The sequence below is a fragment of the Xylocopa sonorina genome, chromosome 4, assembly GCF_050948175.1.
Source record: "Xylocopa sonorina isolate GNS202 chromosome 4, iyXylSono1_principal, whole genome shotgun sequence".
Taxonomy (NCBI): domain Eukaryota; kingdom Metazoa; phylum Arthropoda; class Insecta; order Hymenoptera; family Apidae; genus Xylocopa; species Xylocopa sonorina.
The window spans coordinates 15,363,217-15,386,192 of NC_135196.1; the positions used below are offsets into that span (position 1 = coordinate 15,363,217).

The following is a 22,976-nucleotide window of genomic DNA, read 5'->3' on the forward strand; positions in this document are numbered from 1 at the left end:
TTCTATCGGCTAGACCTGTCGATGCGTGCCGGAGGCGTGAATTCTGCGAAATTGAAGCTTTGCTCCTCAATTAACCCCCGGAAAAGGGATGATGCCTCACCGGGGAAAAACAATTGATACGATCTCGTTCGCATCGCTCGTTGCACCGTGCAAAACGCATTCAGGTTTAAAATCGTCCCCCTCTCAGCTATTGCTGGCTCTTTCCACCACTGGCTACCCTCTGCACACCCTCGTTACAGATATTTCCGTTGAGCATAGCCGGTCGCGTAACACGTGGATGGATTTCGATTCGAAAGTTTCGAGCGCTCGCGATTCATCGCGATTGATCGCGCCACAACTCGATTACCTACGCCATCCATTCCACGGTTAACAGTACCTTCGCTGATGTTTGGCCCTGTTCATTCGAAGAATCAACCGCCCCACTCCTCCACCCCCCCCCCCCTCTTACCGGGGAATGAAAAATAATAGAATAATTACACACTCTCTCCCTCTCTCTCTCTCTCTCTCTCTCTCTCTCTCTCTCTCTCTCTCACTCTCTCGGGGTTTTTATCGGATTATTATATTGTTGTCACTGGATGGGCGTGTTTCGCGTTGTTTCTACATGAATTTTCGAAATTTTTGTCGAAATTTCTTTTTTTGTCAAAAAAATTGAAATAATATGTAATATTCCGAGTGCCGATATATCGATTGGAAAACCACTAAACTTAAATGCACACACTTTTCCATACTTCTCTTTGACTTTCAAAATATTAAAGGAAAAGATACATGTGTACCCGAATCACGTCGTAATTGGAAATGTTAAATCGGAAGTTACATTTAACCGCAAGCACAGAAAAATATTGTACGTAACTTCCACCGCGTGTCTTCTTTTGAATGAAAATGATATCACGTTTGGATGCAAATTGATTCACGTTCTTCTCGCAGTTTCTCATACTTTCATTTTAATTTTTATATACGAAATGTAGTAATTGTCATTATTTTTATAGATAAAATAACAAATGTTCATTTGTCACATTAAAGTGGCAATTTTAATCGAATTAATAGTGTCTACATACAAACTGATTTTTATGTAATTGCCGTTGTTATCGATAATGTGTCAGCAATTTTCGATTCTGTCGTCGTCGTCGTCGTCGTCGTCGTGCGATGTATCCTTTCGTTCCAAGTACAGGGATTCGGGTTTCAACGGTGTCCGCGAAATTTCACGATTCTCAAGTTGCATGTTTTCCTTCGTCGGCCCTGTCGCGAGACACAATAACGATGATTTCTGTGATTCAGTTTAATATTCGACGGATGCATGTTTACTGCGACGCATATTTTACGCGTACGCCAAATATTTCGCCGAGAAAAGATCTGAATTAAATATCGACTAGTAACGGGAATTCTTTACAAGATTTTCCTTATAAGATTACGATGCTCGATAAAAACGTTCCGTGGCGACATATCGTCGTTGACAGCCGCGATTAATTATTAATGACGCAGGATCAATAGATAATGGAAATATTCTATTACTAATAACCTGTCGATTATCTTCCTTTATGCGGTTAGCTGGCTTTGTGAACCAATTCTTCGATTAATTTCATTAATAATTCACATCGTACAACATCTTTTAATGTTTAAATTTTTAATCTTTTAAGTTACACGAAATTTTCATCTTCGTTTCAATCGTAGTTGTTCTCTTCTAACTGCATTCGCACAACGAACAAACTCATCGGCGATGTACAAACGTTTGCTTGCAGATCAGTCAGCTGGTCGAAGAAGTGTCCAGGTTACAACAAAGCTTGCAACGTCTCCAAGAGACCAGCGCACAGGCGACGGCTCGGCTCGAGGAAGAACTCGAGGCGCGCAGACAGCACATCACCAGACTGGAGAGCAAATTGGAACGACAGAGGGACTACGACGACCTGAAACGCGAGATAAACGCGCTAAGGTCGGTCGATCTCTCGCAGATACCAACCGGTGAACCTGGCAAGAGCTTGGAGCATCTTCTAATGGAACGCTCCAAGGCGCTTCAGCAAACCGAAGGCTTGAAGCCATCCAACACTCCGGACACGCTCGGTAAGTCCAACTAAATCACTTTCCCGGCATCATTATCCCGTATACATATATGCATATCTATGTATAACAATCAGGAATCCGTTGACTCGCTTTTCTTTTTAAACGAAATACACTCACTGTCAACTGTGTTAGATGAGCCGAAAATTATTTCTGAAACAAGTCTCGACCGTGGCCGCTTTAGACCAGGAATTACTAGACGACGGCTTCGTTGTCGATCACGGCTAGATCATTTTCTAGTATAATACAATTATTCACGCATATATGTACTGTTACGAACAATATTAACGCCGCTGCTACTAATTCCTGCGCTAAAATCTTCTGGCCTTCTATATCCCCGACTCTCTCTCTCTTCGAGGCTACGTCGAAGGACTCGGTATCGTGTAACAGTATACAAAAACTAAGTAAATAAATAAATAAGTAAACAAACAAATGAAAAGAGTAAAAAGTAAAAAAACATAAGGAAAAGGGACACGAGTCACGCAACGCGAACGCTTCTGTAAAGAACGAGGGATGACTGAAGGAGCTTACCGAGAGAAAAGGAACAACAAAATAACTTTTGCTTGCCATTTTGTTCGCACTTTTCTATCTTCTAACCCTCTTTCTAACTTCTTGTCCTTCTTATCACTCGTTCCATCTTCACCATGCTAACTCCCTCGCTAACTAATTTCTCTCTCCCACTATTCTCTATTACCGCCCTTTTTCTTCTTCTGCTCTCTGTCGCTACCATGCTTTTGCCTTTCTCCTGCTCACCGCTCTCTGTTTCATTTCCCTCCCCTATCGCGTTCACTGTCGTCCCCCCTTCTCCTTCACCGTTTCTAACGCATTCTTTCTTCCGCCTGTACTACTCGGATATCCCTCGCCGCTTAGATCGCACATTATTCGAGCTACTCTCTCGCTGTGGTGCGTGAATTAACGTGCCGTTATAGATGGTAATATAACGTAATCGAGACAATCCACGTGATATACACACATGTAAATAATATATCCTCGAGACCCGCGGATATTCCTTGATTAAATATCCCCGGACATCTCCGACCATACCCTGAAATCCAACTCACGTCGCCAAGAGCCCCGCGTCCCCCCAATTACGAGCATCTGCACGCTGGGAAACGCAAATCTCGTACACGCAAATTTTATGGACAGTTTATTACATTCTCGTGACGTATTCCCTCGGGTTGAAGCATTGGTTCGCGTACCAATTACCTTTATTATACGAGTCGCTCGGAAACGACAATGAACGACAGAGCGAGAGAGAAGCCACGTGAGCACGACAGACAAAGAAACAGCACGGTATCGTTTCCGGCTTCTTACAGACGCGCGTCACTCTCCTCACCTTCTCGCGAACATATCCCCGCCCTCAGGCAGACGAAATTTCTCCTCTTTGCCGGTTAACGATCTTCCTCGATCGCGTATGCGGTCGAAAAGATCTACTCGTAAACCAAGAGAAGACAAGATTTCGATCGTCTATGAAATGAAAGAAAAAAAAAGAAAAAAAACAAAAAAGAAAGAAAGGAAGGATCAAAACGGACACTGAACCCAGTTGGACACGATAAGGCGACACTTTTCCTCTCGTTGGGCCACGTTGTTCCTCGTTTGTACCTCGGTTGTTTGCGTACGGATCACGCGACGAAGCGTCGAAAAAGAGAGTCTCGGTTCGTTGTCTATCGTCCAAGAAGCTACGGAAGAGCTTGGGATTACCGGCTGTCACGACAGACGACACGAGCAAAACTCGGTGACATCAGACTCCAAATTCGAATCCGCATTCGATTCCGGTATTCCGGTGAACCGCACTAGGTTGACTGTCATTTAGGTCGCGTGTGTGAGCTCGTGTTGACGCGGTCCCTTGTGTTTTTGGTGGTTGCAGGTGGACTATCGTCACCCCTGCAGCGCGCCTGTACCGCCTCGCCCCACGGGGTCGGGGGTGTGCCGCCTTCGTCCCACGTGTCCTCCCAGCAACCACCGCCGCCACCCCCAACAGCAGTCTCCCTCCCTCCGCGTTCTACTCCGACACCATCTTCAGCCACCTCGACAACATCCAGTCTTCTTTTTCCACCTCCTCTTCAAAACGTCGAAACTTTCGGTTCCTTCCTTGGCGAAGAAATCGTCGCAAACTGGAGGCGGACATTGGAGAGGTCCATCATTAATCAACAACAGCAGCAGCAGCAGCAGCAACAACAACAGCAACAGCAGCAGCAACAACAGCAGCAGCAGCAGCAGCAGCAACAGCAGCAGCAACAGCAGCAGCAACAACAACAACAACAACAACAACAACATCAACCGACTACGCTCAGTCAGCTGTCACAGCAACAGTTGCAGCAAGCTCAGCCGTTGATCGGTTTGCATCCTCCGACCACTACCAATAGTCTAAGTCACCTTCCGTCGCCAACGGATCCATCGTCCAGCTCCAACACACCAGCCAAATCAAACACTCCGTTAGGAACCACCCCACTGAGTTGCCTTGACGCCGAGAAAGCTCCCACGCCGGTGTCCGGCCACGAAACGCCAGCACCGCCGACACCGTCTTCTACCACAGCGTTAACATCACCACCAAGTTTTCAGCCACCCTCGTCGATGATCGAAACGACCATCTCATCGGCATCGGTCAATGGTGGAAGCATCACGCCGGTTATACCGACAGCACCGCCACCGAAAAGCCCAGCTGATCAAGAGTCCTGTCACAACAACAACAACAACAACAACAACAACAACAACAACAACAACAACAACAACAACAATAACAACAGCCATCATTTGGCTAACAACAACATCGGCGGCCTAAGTGTGCTGGACACGCTAAAGAGTCCGTTTCGATTCGACGAGAGGACGCACCCGTTTCGATTCAGCGACGAATTCGGTACCGTCGGAATGGCTGGTAGACTGGGCGAGTCGCTCATCCCAAAAGGTGACCCAATGGAAGCCAGACTACAAGATATGCTACGGTACAACATGGACAAGTATGCCTCGCAGAATCTCGACACGTTACACATAGCCAGGAGGGTCAGGGAGCTGCTATCGATACACAACATCGGTCAAAGGCTGTTTGCCAAATACGTTCTTGGGCTGAGCCAAGGAACCGTCAGCGAGTTGCTAAGCAAACCGAAGCCATGGGACAAGTTGACGGAAAAAGGCCGGGACAGCTACAGGAAGATGCACGGCTGGGCGTGCGACGAAAACGCTGTACTGCTGCTAAAATCCCTGATACCGAAAAAAGGTGAGTACCGAACTATTCTCCGAGCTGTCTTTCCAATGTTCCCATCGTACTTGTGGATCCACACACGGGCATACATACGTCTTCTACATTTCTCTCGACAAAGATCCGACACAAGAGAGGGTAATCATTTCGAAACGCACGATTCACGGATCGTGTACACTTCTCTGATAACCGGTGATCGAACCAGATCTTCGATCCCGCCAGTTGCTTTCGTTTATCTTTCGATCGTTGTCAACGATAATCGAATAACAATGTGCACGCGTTTATACTATCTGTGCAATATTTTAAGCTACCGACCCATCCGTTTCGAGGTATCTTCACCTGTTGATGGATGATTCCACCGCACATAGACAATGGCTCGCCCCGGCTTCGCCGCTGACAATCGACCGACCGTCTGACTCCTGTAAAATCTTTTCTGCCTCGCACTGCAATATAATCTGTTCTACCAAATCACTAACAACCATCATCAGCTGCCAGTTAACTATTTCTCGGCCTTTATCTAATACGGGTGTCAATGGTATCTCTGTTTGTTGGTCTAACTTCAACCCTCTAAAAAGAATGTACACGTACATCACCGCATACAACCTTCGAACCGGAGGTCGCATCCCTCTACATGAAAGTTACATAGAGTATCAATTGCCGAGTATTACAGCATATGCGTTGGTGACATCGTGAGCTTCCCCTGTTGTTCAAAATCAACACGGGGAGGCTTTTAATATTTCTTGTAAAAATATTTTTTTGAAAAATTAGTACGCTCACATTCGTAATTTTTAGCTAACGGAGCACTATGCGCGTATGCGTGTCTCTGCGTTTAAGGTAACCGGCAGACAGACTTGACATCCAACAATGCTGCGCAAATTTAAAGTTGTTGAGAATAGACGCGCAACAGGCTGCGGCTACTGCCTTTTGCGGTCTACCACCTAACGACGTTCAACTTGGATCGATAGAAGTTTCTTAGATCAACAGAGTTACAAGTGTTGCATCGGTACCATTTTAAAAACTGCCAAGATACCAAACAGATGATTTCATTGTCGAAAGATCATACAAACAACCATCGTACACGTATGTCTAACGTATCGAACCAGAGCTGCTAACGAACCAATTTGCATTTACGAAATGAATCGTTCGACAACTGCTTTTATGTTTTATGATAAGAATGTACTCTTTTTATAATCGTTTAGTTAAATTATACATAGCCAATTATGTATGTACAATATGTATGTATAACCAGCCGACGGCATCCTGCTCGCTATCGATTGTTTTCTGCGTTTGGCAGCCATATTGTTTAGACTAATAGCTGTCGGGAGTACGAAACTGGAGATGACTTCTAGGCAAGGGTGCAATACATAAAGGGTTTCAGGGCAGAAAGGGAGAGCGGGGCGGGTGGATGGAGGAGGTGCTGGGGTTGAGGGGCGGCCGAGGAGGTCGGGGGGGAGATAGTACGAAAGGAAACAGAGTTCAAGAGTGAGCGCAAACGTCCTGTTTGGTTTGCTCGCATTTAGCGGAAAAGGTAATTTACTTTACACTTTCGTCAGATTGCCAAGGGGTCGCAATACTTTTCCATCGTTATGCGCTTCGCGACCCGATCGAATCGAGAAGCAATATAGATTGGTATTTTATTACAAGTCACTCGTCATTTGTTACACAGCACGTATGTAAAAACTATGCTTTTCTCCTCGCTGGTGTCGTGAAACGCCACGAATCAACAAACACTTTTTTTTCCAATCCCCGACCCGGGGGCAAAAACAGTTGGCCATGCCTGGTCTAAAACTAACCACGGTTCGCCTCGCTTGTTTAAATCGACATCCCCATTCTTTGTAGTTAGCTACCACCACCTACCATTCGACTACGTCCGATCGGTTGGTTCCCCTCTTCTCTAAATATTATGTAATGCCAATGGAAGAGGACAATTCAACGCAATAATCGGACATCCGTGTCGGACGCACGAAATATAACACGTTCCTATATAAAATACGCGTATAGGCTCGATCCATGACTGGGCAGGTTACACAGAGAGACGTAGGAAGAGGAGGTCGACAACGCAGACGTCGTGCATCAATGGATTGTCGGTTTCCGTCGAATCGCTGACAACGATAATCGCGTGCATTGCGCGGGAAAAGAAAAAAAAACAGAACAAAACAAAAGCAGAGAAAATGATTGCACCGGCGACAGGGGAGGGGATAGAAGGAGGGAAGAAACGATGCGAGAGAAAAATGGGGAGGGGGGGGGGGGGGGGGGCCCGTAACCTCCTCGTCGATGTGTCGCCAGCAAAAATGCTACTACGCATTTGTAACGTACATCGGGAGACTAGGTGCTTTGAACGTTCGCGAATCGATAATATCATGTTTCGAAAATTTACGCGAATCTGTTGTACACGCATGATGCACGTCGTAGTACACGTATGATAGAAAATTCTCGTTAAACTTATCGTATATACCTAACGCTACCAGCTATCCGGCAAAGTAACGCCTTTAATAAGTACGCCAACTTCCGATCACTCGCACAACCCTGCAGACAGAAAAATGTGTAATTACCATCGACGTTAAAATGGGAAGAAGAAAAAAATATCATCGTCGTTGCTTCGACGGACGTTTTAATCGCTAATTATTGCACCAAGTTCTTGTTCACGGTTGCAACGAGCTCTTTGTGCCACGAACGAGTCGTCGGTCGCTTCGCAATTGAATAAACGTACCCGCTGCATTGTTCGAGACTTCCATAATCGGTCCTGATTTATAGGCAAAAATCGATGCCTTTATCTCGAACTGAAAAGGCGACGTTTTAAAGATAATAAATAAATTACTGATGAATTTAATACAAAGAATATTCCCAATGGTTAGTTATACCTTCCATTCGTATTTTCATACGCGATCGATGCATAAGATGGTTTTTCTTTCATACGATACGAATTGGTATCTATCTATCTGCTTGTTATTGAAAATTCTATCGCGAGCTGTCCTGCGGAGAAACGTAACAAAAGGAAAAGTCTTCAATTTCTTTAATTCCCAGCGACCGAACTTCTCCACTCAATGATACAATAATATAGCGTTCTTATATTTGTTCAAACTTCTACACTGTTACCGATCGAAACTTGTATCCCGTTTGTTTGACATTTGAAAAATTTAAAATTGAACAAGAGACGATATTACACGTCAACAAGATTCGGTCTCGAACAAGAATAATAGTAGAAAACTAAATTAGATTTACTTGAAATCTATAATTAATATAACCTATATTAATCTGCGCAGTGATACTTACACGTATATATATATATATATATATATATATATATATATATATATATATATATATATACACGTATGTGCCTGGTTGTTTCATTTATTTCTCTCTACGCCGATGTTGATTCATTATTCAGTCGGCTTTAACTCTGGCAGCGGCTGTTGCTCGAACTATCTGAAATCACTGGAATTCTTTTTAATTCAGTTACCCTTTGGAGCGTGCTCCGTTTATCGAAACGCGGATATGCATCACCATGGCCATGGGATTCTAATTGTGCGATTATAATTGTAAAGTTGTTCCACTGCACCGCTTGAAATATGCTTGTTATTTCCTCTTCGAGCCGCGAGACCGGGTAAATAAATGGGATGTAAAATACAGGGAACCGGAGCACGGAAGTTTTGATATTTCATATCAACTATCACACTTGTCGGAACGAAAGAATCTCCGGTTGTAATACCAGTAAACGACTACCACTGTTCGATGGAAATCGATAAACCGTTCTCAACGAAACTTCTTGACCTCTGTGATTGTAGATCGAATTTACTGAAATCCGAACAGGCATAGAACAGATAAGCCCGTTAACATTTTAAGAGAACTGATCGGACAAAATAATTAGAATCGTTCAAGATTCGAATTCTGGCGGCTGCACACACGTAATGTGCTCCCGTGTATTATCGTACACGATCGTACGGATCGAGAAAGGGCATAAAAGGAGAAGAAATATTTTAAACGTTAAAGTTGGTTATTTCTGCCGGATCGAATGATAGCCAAATTAAATATAATAATAATAATAATAATAATAATAACAGTAATAATAATGATAATGATAATAACGCCCGATCGCGGCGTTCATTGACCCAATCCGGTGGAGATAACGTTATCTCGAGCGCGATTGCGATTTTGAAATCCGACCGCGTAGGAAGTGACTACGAATGAAAGACTCGAAACGGTCGCTCGCCATGTTCCTTTCATCCATCGCCAACCCGATCCCAGTCTCGGCCATTTCAAATGAAATAATGGTATATACAATCGGCCAAGATGTTTGCCACGATTTTCACGCGAAATCGAGATCTTATATACATAATTACGCGAAAACCGCATCCGGCACGGAACAGTCAGAAAATCGGCCGGATCGTTGATGATCTTTACTTACTCTATCCTACTTATTTACCAAGTGGAAGTTAAGAGTAGTTAACCGCGCGTCGTAATTAGAATAATTCGAAATGATCAGGTTCGGGACGATCATTTCCAACTCGCAAAATTCACAAAAAGGACAGACGACACCGCGTTGATTTGCCGACAGCAAAGCCGACCATTTCGAATTTCGTTCTCGACAACGCGTTCTCGTGGCGCTGTTACGAAGCTCGGCTCAAAGAAGAAACCCCCAACGGTGCCTACCAGTCGCGTATTTCACCGTCAATTAAACGCGCTGTACGCAACCACGCACATCTTGCGCGTGTGAAAGAGATAGAGGCACGTAGACCAAGACGCGACGCGAAAGAGTTACGTTCATTAGCGAGGCCACTCTGGTTCGTATAGCGATTTTATCAGATTTTCTGTCCCGGTTGTATCCTTCCAACTCCTGACGCCTCGCTCGTACCAGCGACGAGCAACCCCTGTCGCCGTTGGATGCCAAGGAAATTGCACGATCTTCGCAATCGTTACTCTCCACGTTCCTCTCATTTCTTCATATAGTTATGAAACGTTTGAATTTGCACGCGATATTTGCGTATTTGCACACGTACACATCATTTAACGAGAGACGCGCGGCTTAAAAATATCCCCTGGGCCGCCAGGAGGTCAGGAAGGAAGCTAATCAGGAAATCTATTCTGCCTGTCATTCGATCTACCCTCCGGTTTACTCCGGGATTCGTAACAAAAACTTTTCACTCTTACAGCTACGTTATGCTGAGAGAGAAAAAAAGAGATTCGCATCGACCCCATAGAGAGAGAGACGTGTCTACTTTCCATGGGTCAGTCAACAATCTCAGCTGACGTAAGAAACCTCGTTCTAATCGAGAACGCGCGTTCTCCTAACAATCGTCTCGCTTCTTAAGCAATCCACTATCCAAATACCATACAGGCGCATGTTATGCACACATAGACGGCGGTGACAGATTCCCACGGAATCGTTCGAAATTTTGTAATCTACCATTGGCAACGTTCACCTTCTTCGCGTGTCCTCAAAAAAAAGATTCCAAGATACACGCGTAATTATCGCGTGCTATTCGTTACTCTCTACGTCTGCCGCGTCGAGTCAAATATAAATTGCGATATGAATTTCTTACGCGATCTGGCCATTGTCCTTACCAAACTCTTGGATTGTTCTTTCCTTCAACGATTCCTACGAGCGTCGTTCCTTTGATGCCTCGACGCGATCTGAACGAACGAACCGTAACGTTTCATCATCCGGGAGAAACGATAATGGTAAGACTGCGTTGTTCGCAACGGAAACAACGAGCTCGCGACACCTTAAACCACTCCATCTCTCTATATACCATACGTACGCATACATATGTGCTGTCTACCATGCGTGCGTACGTGAACGGAAATTTGGTTACCCGATGGCGAAAAGAAAGGAAAGATTTCCTTCTATACATCTTCTCATTGCGAATCGCGTATGTATTATTGCTTTTAAATTACGTAAAACTGAAACTTTTTCTACCTACGCGTTTCGCTCACGCGATTGTAACAAGCAAAAAGCTGTTGGTATTTTAGTACATTTCGTATCTCTTTGTCCAAGAAATTTAACAATAAAAAGTAAATAAACAGTTCCATTCGATGCACTTGTGATACTTTGTTATAGTAATAATTAAACGGTGTTAAAACAGTTTTCCCTATTACGAGGATATTTACCCTAATACATATATATACATATGTACCTATACCCTCTACCTATCTATAATGAATTTCCTTTTGCACAAGTCGAAGCGTAGTTGTTCCCGTAGATGTTGCGCATACGCACATAGACGGCGATTTAAGGAAAAAGTGGCATTGATGCAGAAACTTTGCGCCAATTGGACCGGATAAATCTTTATACGTGACGGTAACGCGTCACAGAGGCGCATATCATTAATATTACGTGTATAGTTGTATAGTTCAGTAACGATGCGTGTTAATCCGTGTGCCGTTCGACTGAACGATATTGGCAATTATTTCATCAACGTGCACAATCGCAACAAGTCCGCTTACAGGAAACAAGTAACGCGTAATAACATGAACTAAATGCATGGTCCTTATGCAATGTGAATTTTAAGCGGGAGCAAGAGTTCGCTGGAAAATGTATTCAACATTGTAGCAAACGGTACGCCTGTTATCGTTCGGAAGAGTGGTCGTTCAAACAAATCGAAATAATCTAGCCGGAGAGTTGAGGAAGCAAATTTAATTCCAATCAATAGTCGGAGGTAATAAATAAGGAAAGTCGCTTTTATCGACAAATTTCCAACACGTTTCTGGACACCTCGAGTACCAAAACGACGAGTAGCAAAATAACGATCAGAAATAGGACCAAAAACGTAAGGGCCATTGTTGAATTTCATAAACCGATTCGCGGACATGTTCAAACCGTTTCATACAGATGCGCACAACGTAGACGGTAACACGGTAAACCGTATTTTGCAATACGGAGAATCGAACTTCGAATCGTTAATCGTATCAGCTTTTTTCTTTAAGAAGTTGTCGCCGCCGTACGAAAATGTATGGATACAGAGGATGTTGGCATTAAGTCCAAGCACTGCTGGCACGAGTTCAAACGTCACGACACAATACACGCGAGCAGATCGCATGTGTACGCGTGCTGGTTCCTCGGTCCTCTACAGGCATGCAACGACTCTCGACTGTCGTCAATGTCCCCGTAATGTTTCCACCCACTACGTTGTCGATTTCTCGAAACATTTTCCGTCGACCAATACTTTTGCAAACAAGTGCAACATCAGTTTCTTGGATCGCCGGCCACATTCCGACCTTAATCACCAATTAATCTTTCTTCTCGTTGTTCGCATTCCACGCCACGCTCTGTACATATCGTACCTACCGTAACGAGGGAACAGAAAATATTAAATACATCGTGTTTTTTGGCCATCGCTTATCGTTGCAAAGTCGATACGGAAATTATACGACCGGTTCCAATTCATTGTCTCGTACGGAGCCACAACGGCCGAGAAACACAGGACTGTGTATCCGACTATACTCCGAGGGCTGTTGCTTTTCAGAGTCAGAATTACGATTTCCGCGAATTCGAAATAGAAAATAGAGTATTATTTAAAGGACAACAGTCACTAGAGCAACCTAGTCTATTTTACGCATCGCGATGTCAAACTCGGAACGGACAGCAGTGGTACTCTCTCGCATTGATTTTTTTTTCTTTTCGTTTGTTTTTTGGTTTTTTTTTTTTACGGCACTCACGACACGGCCGACGTCGATTCACGATTAGAGCGGCGAGAGCGAAAAGCGAACGGACCTCGGTGCAATCCAAAAACATGATCGATAGTTGATTCGGCGGAATCTTGCGGCTGATTGGTCAATTAGACGGGAAACACGTAGGAGAAGTAGACTCTCGACTACGTGCAGGGAGGAAGGAAAGCCGCAAGGGCCGAGACCCCAGAAAAGGATATTTTAATTATCATCGCTGAGATACTCGTCGCTTTGCTTTCTACTTCCACGCGGTAACATTATTGATTTCCCGTTGCATTAATTGCTTCGATCGTTGCTGGATCGTAGATGAAATCAAGGTACACGATAAGGTGCGCGGTATGCGTATATGGAAGGGATCGATGTTCCACTCCGACGAAACTCTTGCTGTTCGACAGAAGCGGAATCGCCGAAAATACGTGGCCAACGTTTTGCCTTGGTAAAATCGAGAAATCTCGACGACCATTCGATTGTTTCTTGGATTTTTTTAATAACCCCAATCGGCGTTTGAAATTTCGTAAGAATTCTCTAGGGACTATTTGCAATAAATGAACTTATTTTTCTACCAATACTCGCTCGAAATGGATGGAATTACGGAAATATGAAATATTTGTAGTCTCGCACGTTTGAATCGCGGTAGAGAGAGACAACATACTTGTAGCTAGCAAAAAATTTTTCCATATTATCGATAAATGTTTTGATTATTAAAAGGATCGACGGAGAATTTCTAAATAGAACAACAACTACAATAACGAAATAAATGAAAATTCGATAAGCCTTATCCCTAACCTATCTGTTATTTTTTACATATTATATACATACCGATAAGATCAAACCGAGTAAGAACGCACCACAAGTTGTGCCTCACCCGTAGAGTATGTTTCAGGCAAGGAGCAGGGAATGCCGGCGTTCGCGCGCGGTCCACAGGAAGGTGGTCCACCCGAAATGAGCGACGAAAGGTTAGCGCACATCCTCTCGGAATCTGGTCATCTACAGATGCGAGGCGAGCACGAGGTGTCCAACGACGCGGACAGCAAAAGTCCAAGTAGAATCGGCTGTCCGAGCCCGTTTAACAAAGACAGGCTCGACAGCCAAAACAGGAGACTGAAAAAGTATGAGAACGACGACATTCCGCAAGAAAAAGTAGTGAGAATCTATCAGGAGGAGCTGGCTAAACTGATGGGAAGGAGAGTCGAGGATCTTCGCGGGCCAAGAGAGTTCTCCTCCAGGTGAGGCTCGAGCAAACGATGTCCTATAGCGTTCCGAACACCACCGCACGGTACTTACCGTTCACGCGAAATGGCTAAACGTTGATCGATCGACACCGTCACTTTTAACGACCAGTCGTACACGTGGCAGGTTCAATTGTAACTCTAACCTCGGCTTCAACTAGTCAGATTTTTCCGTTTCAACCGCGCGATATTACATATTATAACTACATGACGTGCATGCAAAATACAACTATATCCGGCTGCATGGTACGCATCATCCACATCGTACCCTTGTCGCGGATAATTTCACCTTTGTTTCATTAGAAAAGAAAAAAAAAATGCTTCCCCTCCACTACTTTTGCGAACGGTGTAGTATTCGAAATAGGTGTACGTAGCGCGGTAACTAGTGAAAGTATCGAACAAAAACGTACAACAACAAGGATAACTCGTTTACTCGCTATTCCGTCGGTAGGCACGTGTACCTATTTCGACAAAGATGCTTTGATACACGACAGTCTGCTAACCCATTCGAACCGATAGCGTCTCCCATAGATCTCGCGAGTCACGGTTGATCGCGGCCATGCCGTGAGCGCAGCTATGCCGAACAGATGACGTATGCGGCTAAAATTAATATGCCGCTATATCTGCTTCGTTACTTAACACGAAAATGTCAGGTGTAAACACGAGCTTTTTGGCCCAAACCTCCGATTATTCGGCGGGCATGCATCGTTACGCTCTGCGTCGACAAATTAATTTCCCCGATTGATCGTTACCGAGGACAGCACGTGACCTCGATTAATCGTAGCGCGATGTTCCCGCCCTTTTTCAGCGCCACGCAAAGCGGTCTTCAGGGCATAGAACGCACGCAGGAGGACATCCGGCTCGCACTGGACGCCTACCACCGCGAGCTGCAAAAGTTGAACGCCACGCCGGGTCAGAATCCTTCGTTAACTGGTCTGCCCGGGCTACCTGGATTGCCTGGTCTACTGGCACTTCAGCAACAGGCTCTTCAGCAACACCATTTGGCGACGAACGGTGGTGGTGTGCAGGATTTAAGCCTGGGCAAGGTGGACCCGCGGAACAAAATGATAAACGGGGTCTCCGAGGAGGAGAAAGAGAAGATGGAAGAAGCGATGAGACACGCGGGGAGTGCCTTCTCATTGGTCAGGCCGAAACAGGAACCAACCACGGCACCCCAATCAACGCCAGGTGGATCTAGCGCGAGTTCACCGCTCGGCAACTCGATTCTTCCACCAGCAATGACACCCAGCGAGGAGTTCTCGGGTGCAGCCGCGGCCAGTCCTCTGCAAAGGATGGCCTCCATCACGAACAGTCTGATCAGTCAACCGTCCACGCCTACCCATCACGCGGCCAACCAGAGGCCATTGAAAGCAGTACTTCCTCCCATCACTCAGCAGCAATTCGATATGTACAATAACTTGAACACCGAGGATATCGTCAAAAGAGTAAGTTTCACCGTTATTATTGCGTGATATATTACCCCTTTCCGAGCGTACGACGAAAAGAGATCAACATACGCACAAGTAGTTCCGAATAATACTCTGTTACGGTTGCTTGGAAACTCGTTTGTATTAATTCGGTTCATCTTTTCTTCTACGCCTCTTTTATTCACGCAACGCTTTAATGAAACGGTGATACAAGGATCGCATTGATCAGCAAAAGTTTGTGATTATAGGTGAAGGAACAACTGTCGCAATATTCCATCTCCCAACGTCTATTCGGCGAGTCCGTGCTAGGCCTTTCACAAGGATCCGTTTCCGATCTGCTGGCGCGTCCAAAACCATGGCACATGCTCACGCAGAAAGGCCGCGAACCCTTCATCAGGATGAAAATGTTTCTAGAGGACGACAACGCGGTGCACAAGCTGGTGGCCAGCCAATATAAAATCGCACCGGAGAAGCTGATGAGAACCGGCGGCTACGGTGGCCTGCCTCGTAAGTTTAACTCAGGTCAATATAGATGTTTTGTTATTTTATTAAAAAGGAACCTAGTTTGGGAGCTCGACATCGTGTACCGAACGCTATTATCGAATACTACCTCCTAAAAGGGGGGGGGGGGCGAGAGGGCAACAACGCGTTTATCAATAAAACTGAGAGCTTTCAGACTATAATACGAGAATTACGTGTGCAATAGTATTACAACGTTCTCGCCTTTCATTTTACAGCCTGTGGAACACCGATGAAGCCGATGCCTCCAACGAAACTGGTGCAAGAGCAGCTTCAGAACGCCGCGAAAGCGCAAGCTGCCGCGCAGGCGGCCGCCCAGGCTGCAGCACAGCATCAGCAGGAGAACCAACTGCAACTCGGCCCACCCCAGCAGAGCCCTCAGCACCCGCAGCATCCACAACCACCGCCGCCCATGATGCTGACGCCGCCGGGTCCCCATCATCCTCACGCGCAGCTCAGCATGCAGGAGTTGCAAAAGAAGCAGCAGCAACAACAGCAGCAACAGCAGCAGCAGCAGCAACAACAACAACAACAGCAGCAGCAGCAGCAGCAACAGCAACAACAACAACAGCAACAACAGATGAACCTCCATTCCCCGCATCACCAGATGACTCCGTCACCCCTTCGAGGTCTCCATCCGCACATCTCGCCCAGCGTGTACGAGATGGCCGCGTTGACGCAAGATCTCGACACACAGACCATCACGACAAAGATAAAAGAGGCGTTGTTGGCTAATAACATAGGTCAGAAAATCTTCGGCGAGGCTGTGCTCGGATTGTCGCAGGGCTCCGTTAGCGAGCTGCTGAGCAAACCAAAGCCTTGGCACATGTTGAGCATAAAGGGCCGAGAACCGTTCATCAGGATGCAATTGTGGCTGTCCGACGCGCACAACGTGGACCGGCTACAAGCGTTAAAGAACGAACGCAGAGAGGCGAACAAGAGACGGCGTAGCAGCGGTCCTGGCCACGACAACAGCTCGGACACGTCTAGCAACGACACGGCGGAATTCTATCACGCGGCTTCGCCCGGGCCAGGGCCGGCTTCGGCCAAGAAACAACGGGTACTCTTCTCCGAGGAGCAAAAGGAAGCCCTCAGGCTCGCGTTCGCCCTCGATCCGTATCCGAACGTGGCGACCATCGAGTTTCTCGCCGGCGAACTAGCGTTGTCCTCGCGGACGATAACCAACTGGTTTCACAACCATCGGATGAGACTGAAACAACAGACGCCACACGGTCAACCGGAACCGCAGTCACCGAGAGAGCCCGGCCAACCGTTCGATCCGGTTCAGTTCAGATTGCTGTTAAACCAAAGACTGTTGGAGATACAGAAGGAGAGACTGGGCCTCGGTAACGTACCTCTGCCTTACTCTCCGTACTTCAATCCCAACTTGGCCGCCTTAGTGGGAAACGCGTTGAAAGAGCAATGTTCAGGCCTGGATCTGTCCATGAACGCGTTGAAGAGGGAGCCAAACCAAGAGTTCGAGGACGAGGACGCGGAGGACGCCATGAGCAACCTGGGCAGCGAAGACTCGGAAGGTTCGGCGGGAAGTATAAAGCGAGAACCCGCGGAGACGCCGACAGTGCCGGCGACCGTCAGATCGAACAGAAGAAAACCAGCGGCGCCGCAATGGGTGAACCCCGAGTGGCAAGAACCGCCTAGAACCGGTGACGAAGTCATCATCAACGGTGTTTGCGTGATGCAAACGGACGATTACGGGGTGAAGAGGGAAGCCGAGGAGACGATTAGGGTGGAACCGACCCCGGTACAGGACAGATACGAGGAAGACGCGCAGAGCGACGTGTCGTCTGTCTCTGGGAATAACGGTCAAGACCGGGACAGCCCTCTGCCCAGCCCGAAATCACCGCAGAACAGTCCAGCGACGTCGCCCAGGCCGTCCTCCGCGCAACAAATGCAACAGTCCACCGAGGAAAGCCCCAAAGAGAGCGTGGTGAAACACGAACCGGAAGAAACGTGGGATTACTAAGCTTCCGGGACTCTTGCCACGGAAACATCCGAATTAGAACGGTATTTCTCGAAAGTTGGGGAGAGATTGAAGAATTGGACGCCGCAATTGGGACACGCCAAAACGATGCTGCGCGCGTATATACGGTCCCGTTCACGTTGAGGACTGTACGGCCTAGTTAAGTTCTTACTCGGCGAGGAAAAACCAGTCATAGGATTCGGCCAGGACTAACTGGTCGATTCCTGCCTATCACGAGGGCATTATCATAGGGAGGCAAATACAAAGTAGGATACGTGAAACAAAAAACAAGGACACACCAGTGCGCGCTGAACTATCGGTTAAACATTAAAAAGGAAAAAAAAAAAACAAAAAATAGAGAAAACGGAAGACTATTACAGCTAGACGCTGCTGATCAAAGAAGACGGAGCTCAATCAAAAGGAACTCTTTTTCGTGATACGTTGTACGTTGTGCGAGACGCAGTTAGTGTGATGTGCACAGTTGCTACGTTCGGCGGATTCGTAATATTATCCACTAGAAGACTGTGACGCGACGGGACAGCCTGGGGAAATGTAAAGAAAAAAAAATAAAATAAAAAACAAAAGCAAGGCGGTCGTCGCACATTCGCTCGAAACCCGAAGAAACCTTGGCCGCTTCCGTTACTTTCGGCGGCAGTTCTCGTGTGAGGGATCGCAAGAATAATAGAAAGGGCAACGAAAACTGGAACTGGACGTAGAGAAGGATGATCTACGGACGACGAACGGAAATGGTCCGGGTTCATAGTGTGCAATCTACGAGCAACGAGAGTTGTTAGATCGAATTATTATTAATTTTATCTGATTACGTGACGACGAATGACCGATTAATAATTATTGCATAATTGTGATTCATGTTATATTGTTTATACACTTCTCCTATCCCATAGTCGTTAAGCTGTTAATGTTATTACACTCTGCTCTCCTTCTACGTATCTTTTATTTTCCTTTTCTCTTCTCTTCTCTTCTCTTCTCTTCTCTTCTCTTCTCTTCTCTTTTCTCTTCTCTTCTCTTCTTTTCATTCCTTCGTCTTTTCCTTTGCTTTTCCATTTTTCTCGTCTATCCCGCCACACCGTTCTACTCAGTTCTGAACACGCTGTCTTTCAGAAAGATGAAAAAAGAAAAAAACGGTAAGCAACAAGAAAAAGCGAAAAAAAAATATACGCGTCCTCTCGCTCTTATTTCTACTTCTCGCTTGTCGATCGATTCATGGGAGAGCAAGCTACTTAATCACTTGGAACCGATTAGCATTCTTAGTTAGTCCACCTTATTTCTCTTTTCATTTTTCTTACCATCGCAATTTCGATGTACGCGATTTCCGCTCGTTTGTTGCTCTCCGACCGGGGCACGCGCTGCAGGATCATGCGAAAATTCAATCCGTTTGCAAGTACATACATACATAGTTTTTCATCTCTTCTTTTTTCTATTTCTGCGCAAGGGCAGAAGAAGGGGGAGAAGAAGAGCAAGAAGAAAAGAGAGACCTTAGAGGGAGAGAGAGAGAGAGAGAGAGAGAGAGAGAGAGAGAGAGAGAGAGAGAAAGAGAAAGGAACGATCGGTGATCGAGGTTATCAGTTACTACAAATATTACCGTATTATTAGGCTTACGTTATCACTGCTATTTTAATATTATTATTCTTATTATCACTATTATTGTCGATTATACTATATTATTTTATTACCATTCGAATTTTTATCGCGATAACAACACGGCTTGTAAAGCCAATGTGATAGAGCTTATATGCGCGACTATAAGGCAAAACAGAAACAGAAGTAAAAGAGAATCAGTGCGACATGTCGGGAGGCCGGAGGCCTTCTCTCGCGCGACAAAGATGCGCCGGCATCTTTAAACCGGGCGTAATAAAAGCGTGGCACCGTAAAGCTCGCATCCACATGTAAATAACTGTACAAAAAGATAAAAGAAAAAAAAAGTAATGAATGAAAAGAGACGCAGGAGAGACTCGGAACATGCGAAACATTACACGTACATGATCTTGTATATTATACTTAATTACCACACTTAACTCTCTAATAGCGGTATATATACAGAAAAGTAAGGGCGCTGCGCGTACAATTGATCGCTTAACGCTACGTTTCTGACCAGACGATCGAACGACAGTATTATAGGATCGATCATCCATCGACGAAAAAATGGTTGTCGCCCTATTTTAACGAACGAACGTACGCATTATACACACACGGGTAACGCAGAAACGCGGCGTTAACGTTGGTTACGCGTGGCGCGATAGGAAAATATAATTACAAAAATTTCCGTACGCTATTGATGCGCCTGAGAGGGAAGAACAAGCGAGGGTGAACGCGCGTGCTTGTATGAGAGAGAAAGAGGCAAAAAAAAAATTATCCTCGGTATTACGAATCAAACTTGTATTTATCAGGTTAAATTTTAGTCTTCGATTAAATTCTAGTCCGCAATTTAAACGAACGATGGCTAAAGGGAGCGAAAGAGCGGAGAGTGAAAGAACAAACGAACGAGAGAAAGGTCGCGTGAATGGGTAACAAAGAAACAAAGAAAGACGATACGCGAGAGAGACAGCCAACTGGTGGGAGAAACACTTAAAACAAAAAGGGCATTGCTAATCGAGAGACCAGTGATCCGACGTTCTTTACTTTAATTTACAATTTTATTCTCTTTCCCGTGGATCAGTAATTTTCATCAGGGGATCAGTGTCAACTGTGTATACAACGTTAACTATTATCATCTTCGACGCTAATTATAACTATTATTATTATTATTATTATTATTATTATTATTATTATTATTATTATTATTATTATTATTATTATTATTATTATTATTATTATTACTATTATTATTATTACCATCATCCTCATTACTTTCTTCTTTTTCACTTTACGATTACCAATATTACAATTACTACCATTATTATTATCATCATCACTTTTATTCTCGATACTACTGCTATCGCTATTATTATTATCATCATCATCATCATCATCATCATCATCATCATCATCATCATCATCATCATTATTATTATTATTATTATTATTATTATTATTATTGCTATAACAATTAATATCGTGATTGTTATTACAATTATTACGTTTATCATGATTACGTCATCGTTGCTTGTAATACTTACTCGGTGACATCGATCAGTCGCATGGGGCTGCCTTTAAGATCGTCGTAAGCAGTAAAACAACAAACATGAATGATACGCTGTATGGTAATACCAAATCAATAAACTATGAGAACGTGTAAGGAACCGAAACCGGATGAAAGATGTACGTAAAGCGTGTAAAAACGATTCAGCCCGATGAGACCGTCCGATTGTCAATATAGTTTACGGCGCACAGTCCCTCCTAAAGTCGATCGTCATCGATAACGTAACTGATCGAAAGATCCGTAACCCAATCTTCGAAGGGACGGTCGACATCGCGGCTCTCTTTTCTTTCGTTCTTTCATTTTTCTTAGCTTCCATCCCCGGACTACACCTACCCCTTCTTTTTTCTTTCTCTTTCACCGATTTCTTCTTCTCTTTTACTGTTTCCCTTTCTTCGAACAAGACGCGAGATATATAGGTTCTTCTGTAGATACCGAATAGACTCTAGATAGCGGATAGCTTTAATTATTTAAGCTGTAAACGGTAACTTTCTAGGCGAGCACCCGGTTTCGGGTAAGGAATTTGTAATATATAGAGAAAGAGAGAGAGAGAGAGAGAGAGAGAGAGAGAGAGAGAGAGAGAGAGAGAGAAAGAGAGAGAAAGAGAGAGAGAGAAAGTTCGTGCGGACAAACGAAGCGCTAAGGTCACACGATGGACCATGAGTAGAAGGGAGAAAAAAATCATATCGTAAACCTAATAATGAATATTTTACAGATGCTATGACAAAATTAAGGGGGGGAGGGGGGGGGGGGGGGCAAATGAATGGAAAGGAGAAAGAGGACAAGCGTAAAGATAACTGTAGATAGACGTTTGGAAACGTTAATGGAAGAAAAAAAAAATTAAAAATAAAAACAGAGAGAAAAGAAGCTCTTGTACAACACGCGAAATGATCAAAAACAAAGAAAAACATTTTTCGACAAAAACAAAAGGTTATACGCGAGAAAGAGAGAGAGAGAGAGAGAGAGAGAGAGAGAGAGTGAGAGAGAGGAGGTATTACATGCTGAGAAAGAACACTGTCATTCAGTAGTGAAAATAATTGTATTTAAAAGAAAACAAAGAAAAATGAAACAAGAAGGTTTACCTAACGTAATAGTTTATTGATTTGTATTTCATTTCAAATTGTATTATAGCTTAAAGATTATCCTGTACATTGCATACACATACACACGTACACACTCAGACACGAGCACTATTGTTTTAAATTGTACGTTTATGATTATTATACGAAGATAAAAAAGAAAATAAATAAGGTATACAAAGTATTGAAATCATATGGAAAGTTTTATTCTGAAATTAATTTTACGAGAACATTACGGCTGCTCTTTTACGGCAGTTTTGTATAAATCTTTCTATTGAGGACATCAGACTTTACAAAATCTATCGTTTTCCGCGCGAGATTATAATTCGAGTTTACTTCATTTCCAATATTTCCAAACTATTTTCTTTTCCTTTTTCTTTTTTCAACAAAAAAACAGACAATTCATAGCACTTGGGATTCAGTTCAGAAAACAAACTTCTCTCGACGAATTATACGTAACTGCAAACCTGTAAACATCCAGGTACGTACAACACTCGATGTCTTCAAATGCTACAGTTTGCCGATGTACAGATTAATTAATTCTCGTTTGGTAGACAAACTTGATAAACAATCCACATCGATCTTAAATCCCGAGTTACCGTTAGGCACGCAGTAATACGATTTAAACACGATACGAATGGAAAATTCTCCTTATTGTATATACGTAC

The 22,976-nt window shown here is 44.4% G+C and overlaps 1 protein-coding gene across 5 annotated transcripts in view; it reads left to right on the forward strand.

Annotated features, from left to right (window-relative positions):
- The window catches only part of Cut (homeobox protein, cut), a 66,160-nt gene extending 47,216 nt beyond the window's left edge, over window positions 1–18,944 (forward strand). For 2 of the 5 annotated variants that reach the window (XM_076894081.1, XM_076894085.1), the window contains 6 exons: window positions 1,737–2,055; window positions 3,920–5,266; window positions 13,788–14,142; window positions 14,930–15,590; window positions 15,821–16,094; window positions 16,310–18,944. In XM_076894081.1, the coding sequence (XP_076750196.1) occupies window positions 1,737–2,055; window positions 3,920–5,266; window positions 13,788–14,142; window positions 14,930–15,590; window positions 15,821–16,094; window positions 16,310–18,075 (4,722 nt within the window). In that variant the 3' untranslated portion in view covers window positions 18,076–18,944. The remainder of the gene's footprint in view (window positions 1–1,736; window positions 2,056–3,919; window positions 5,267–13,787; window positions 14,143–14,929; window positions 15,591–15,820; window positions 16,095–16,309) is intronic. The other 3 variants (XM_076894084.1, XM_076894083.1, XM_076894082.1) reach the window with 3 other exon arrangements.
- Window positions 18,945–22,976: the final 4,032 nt, after the last annotated feature.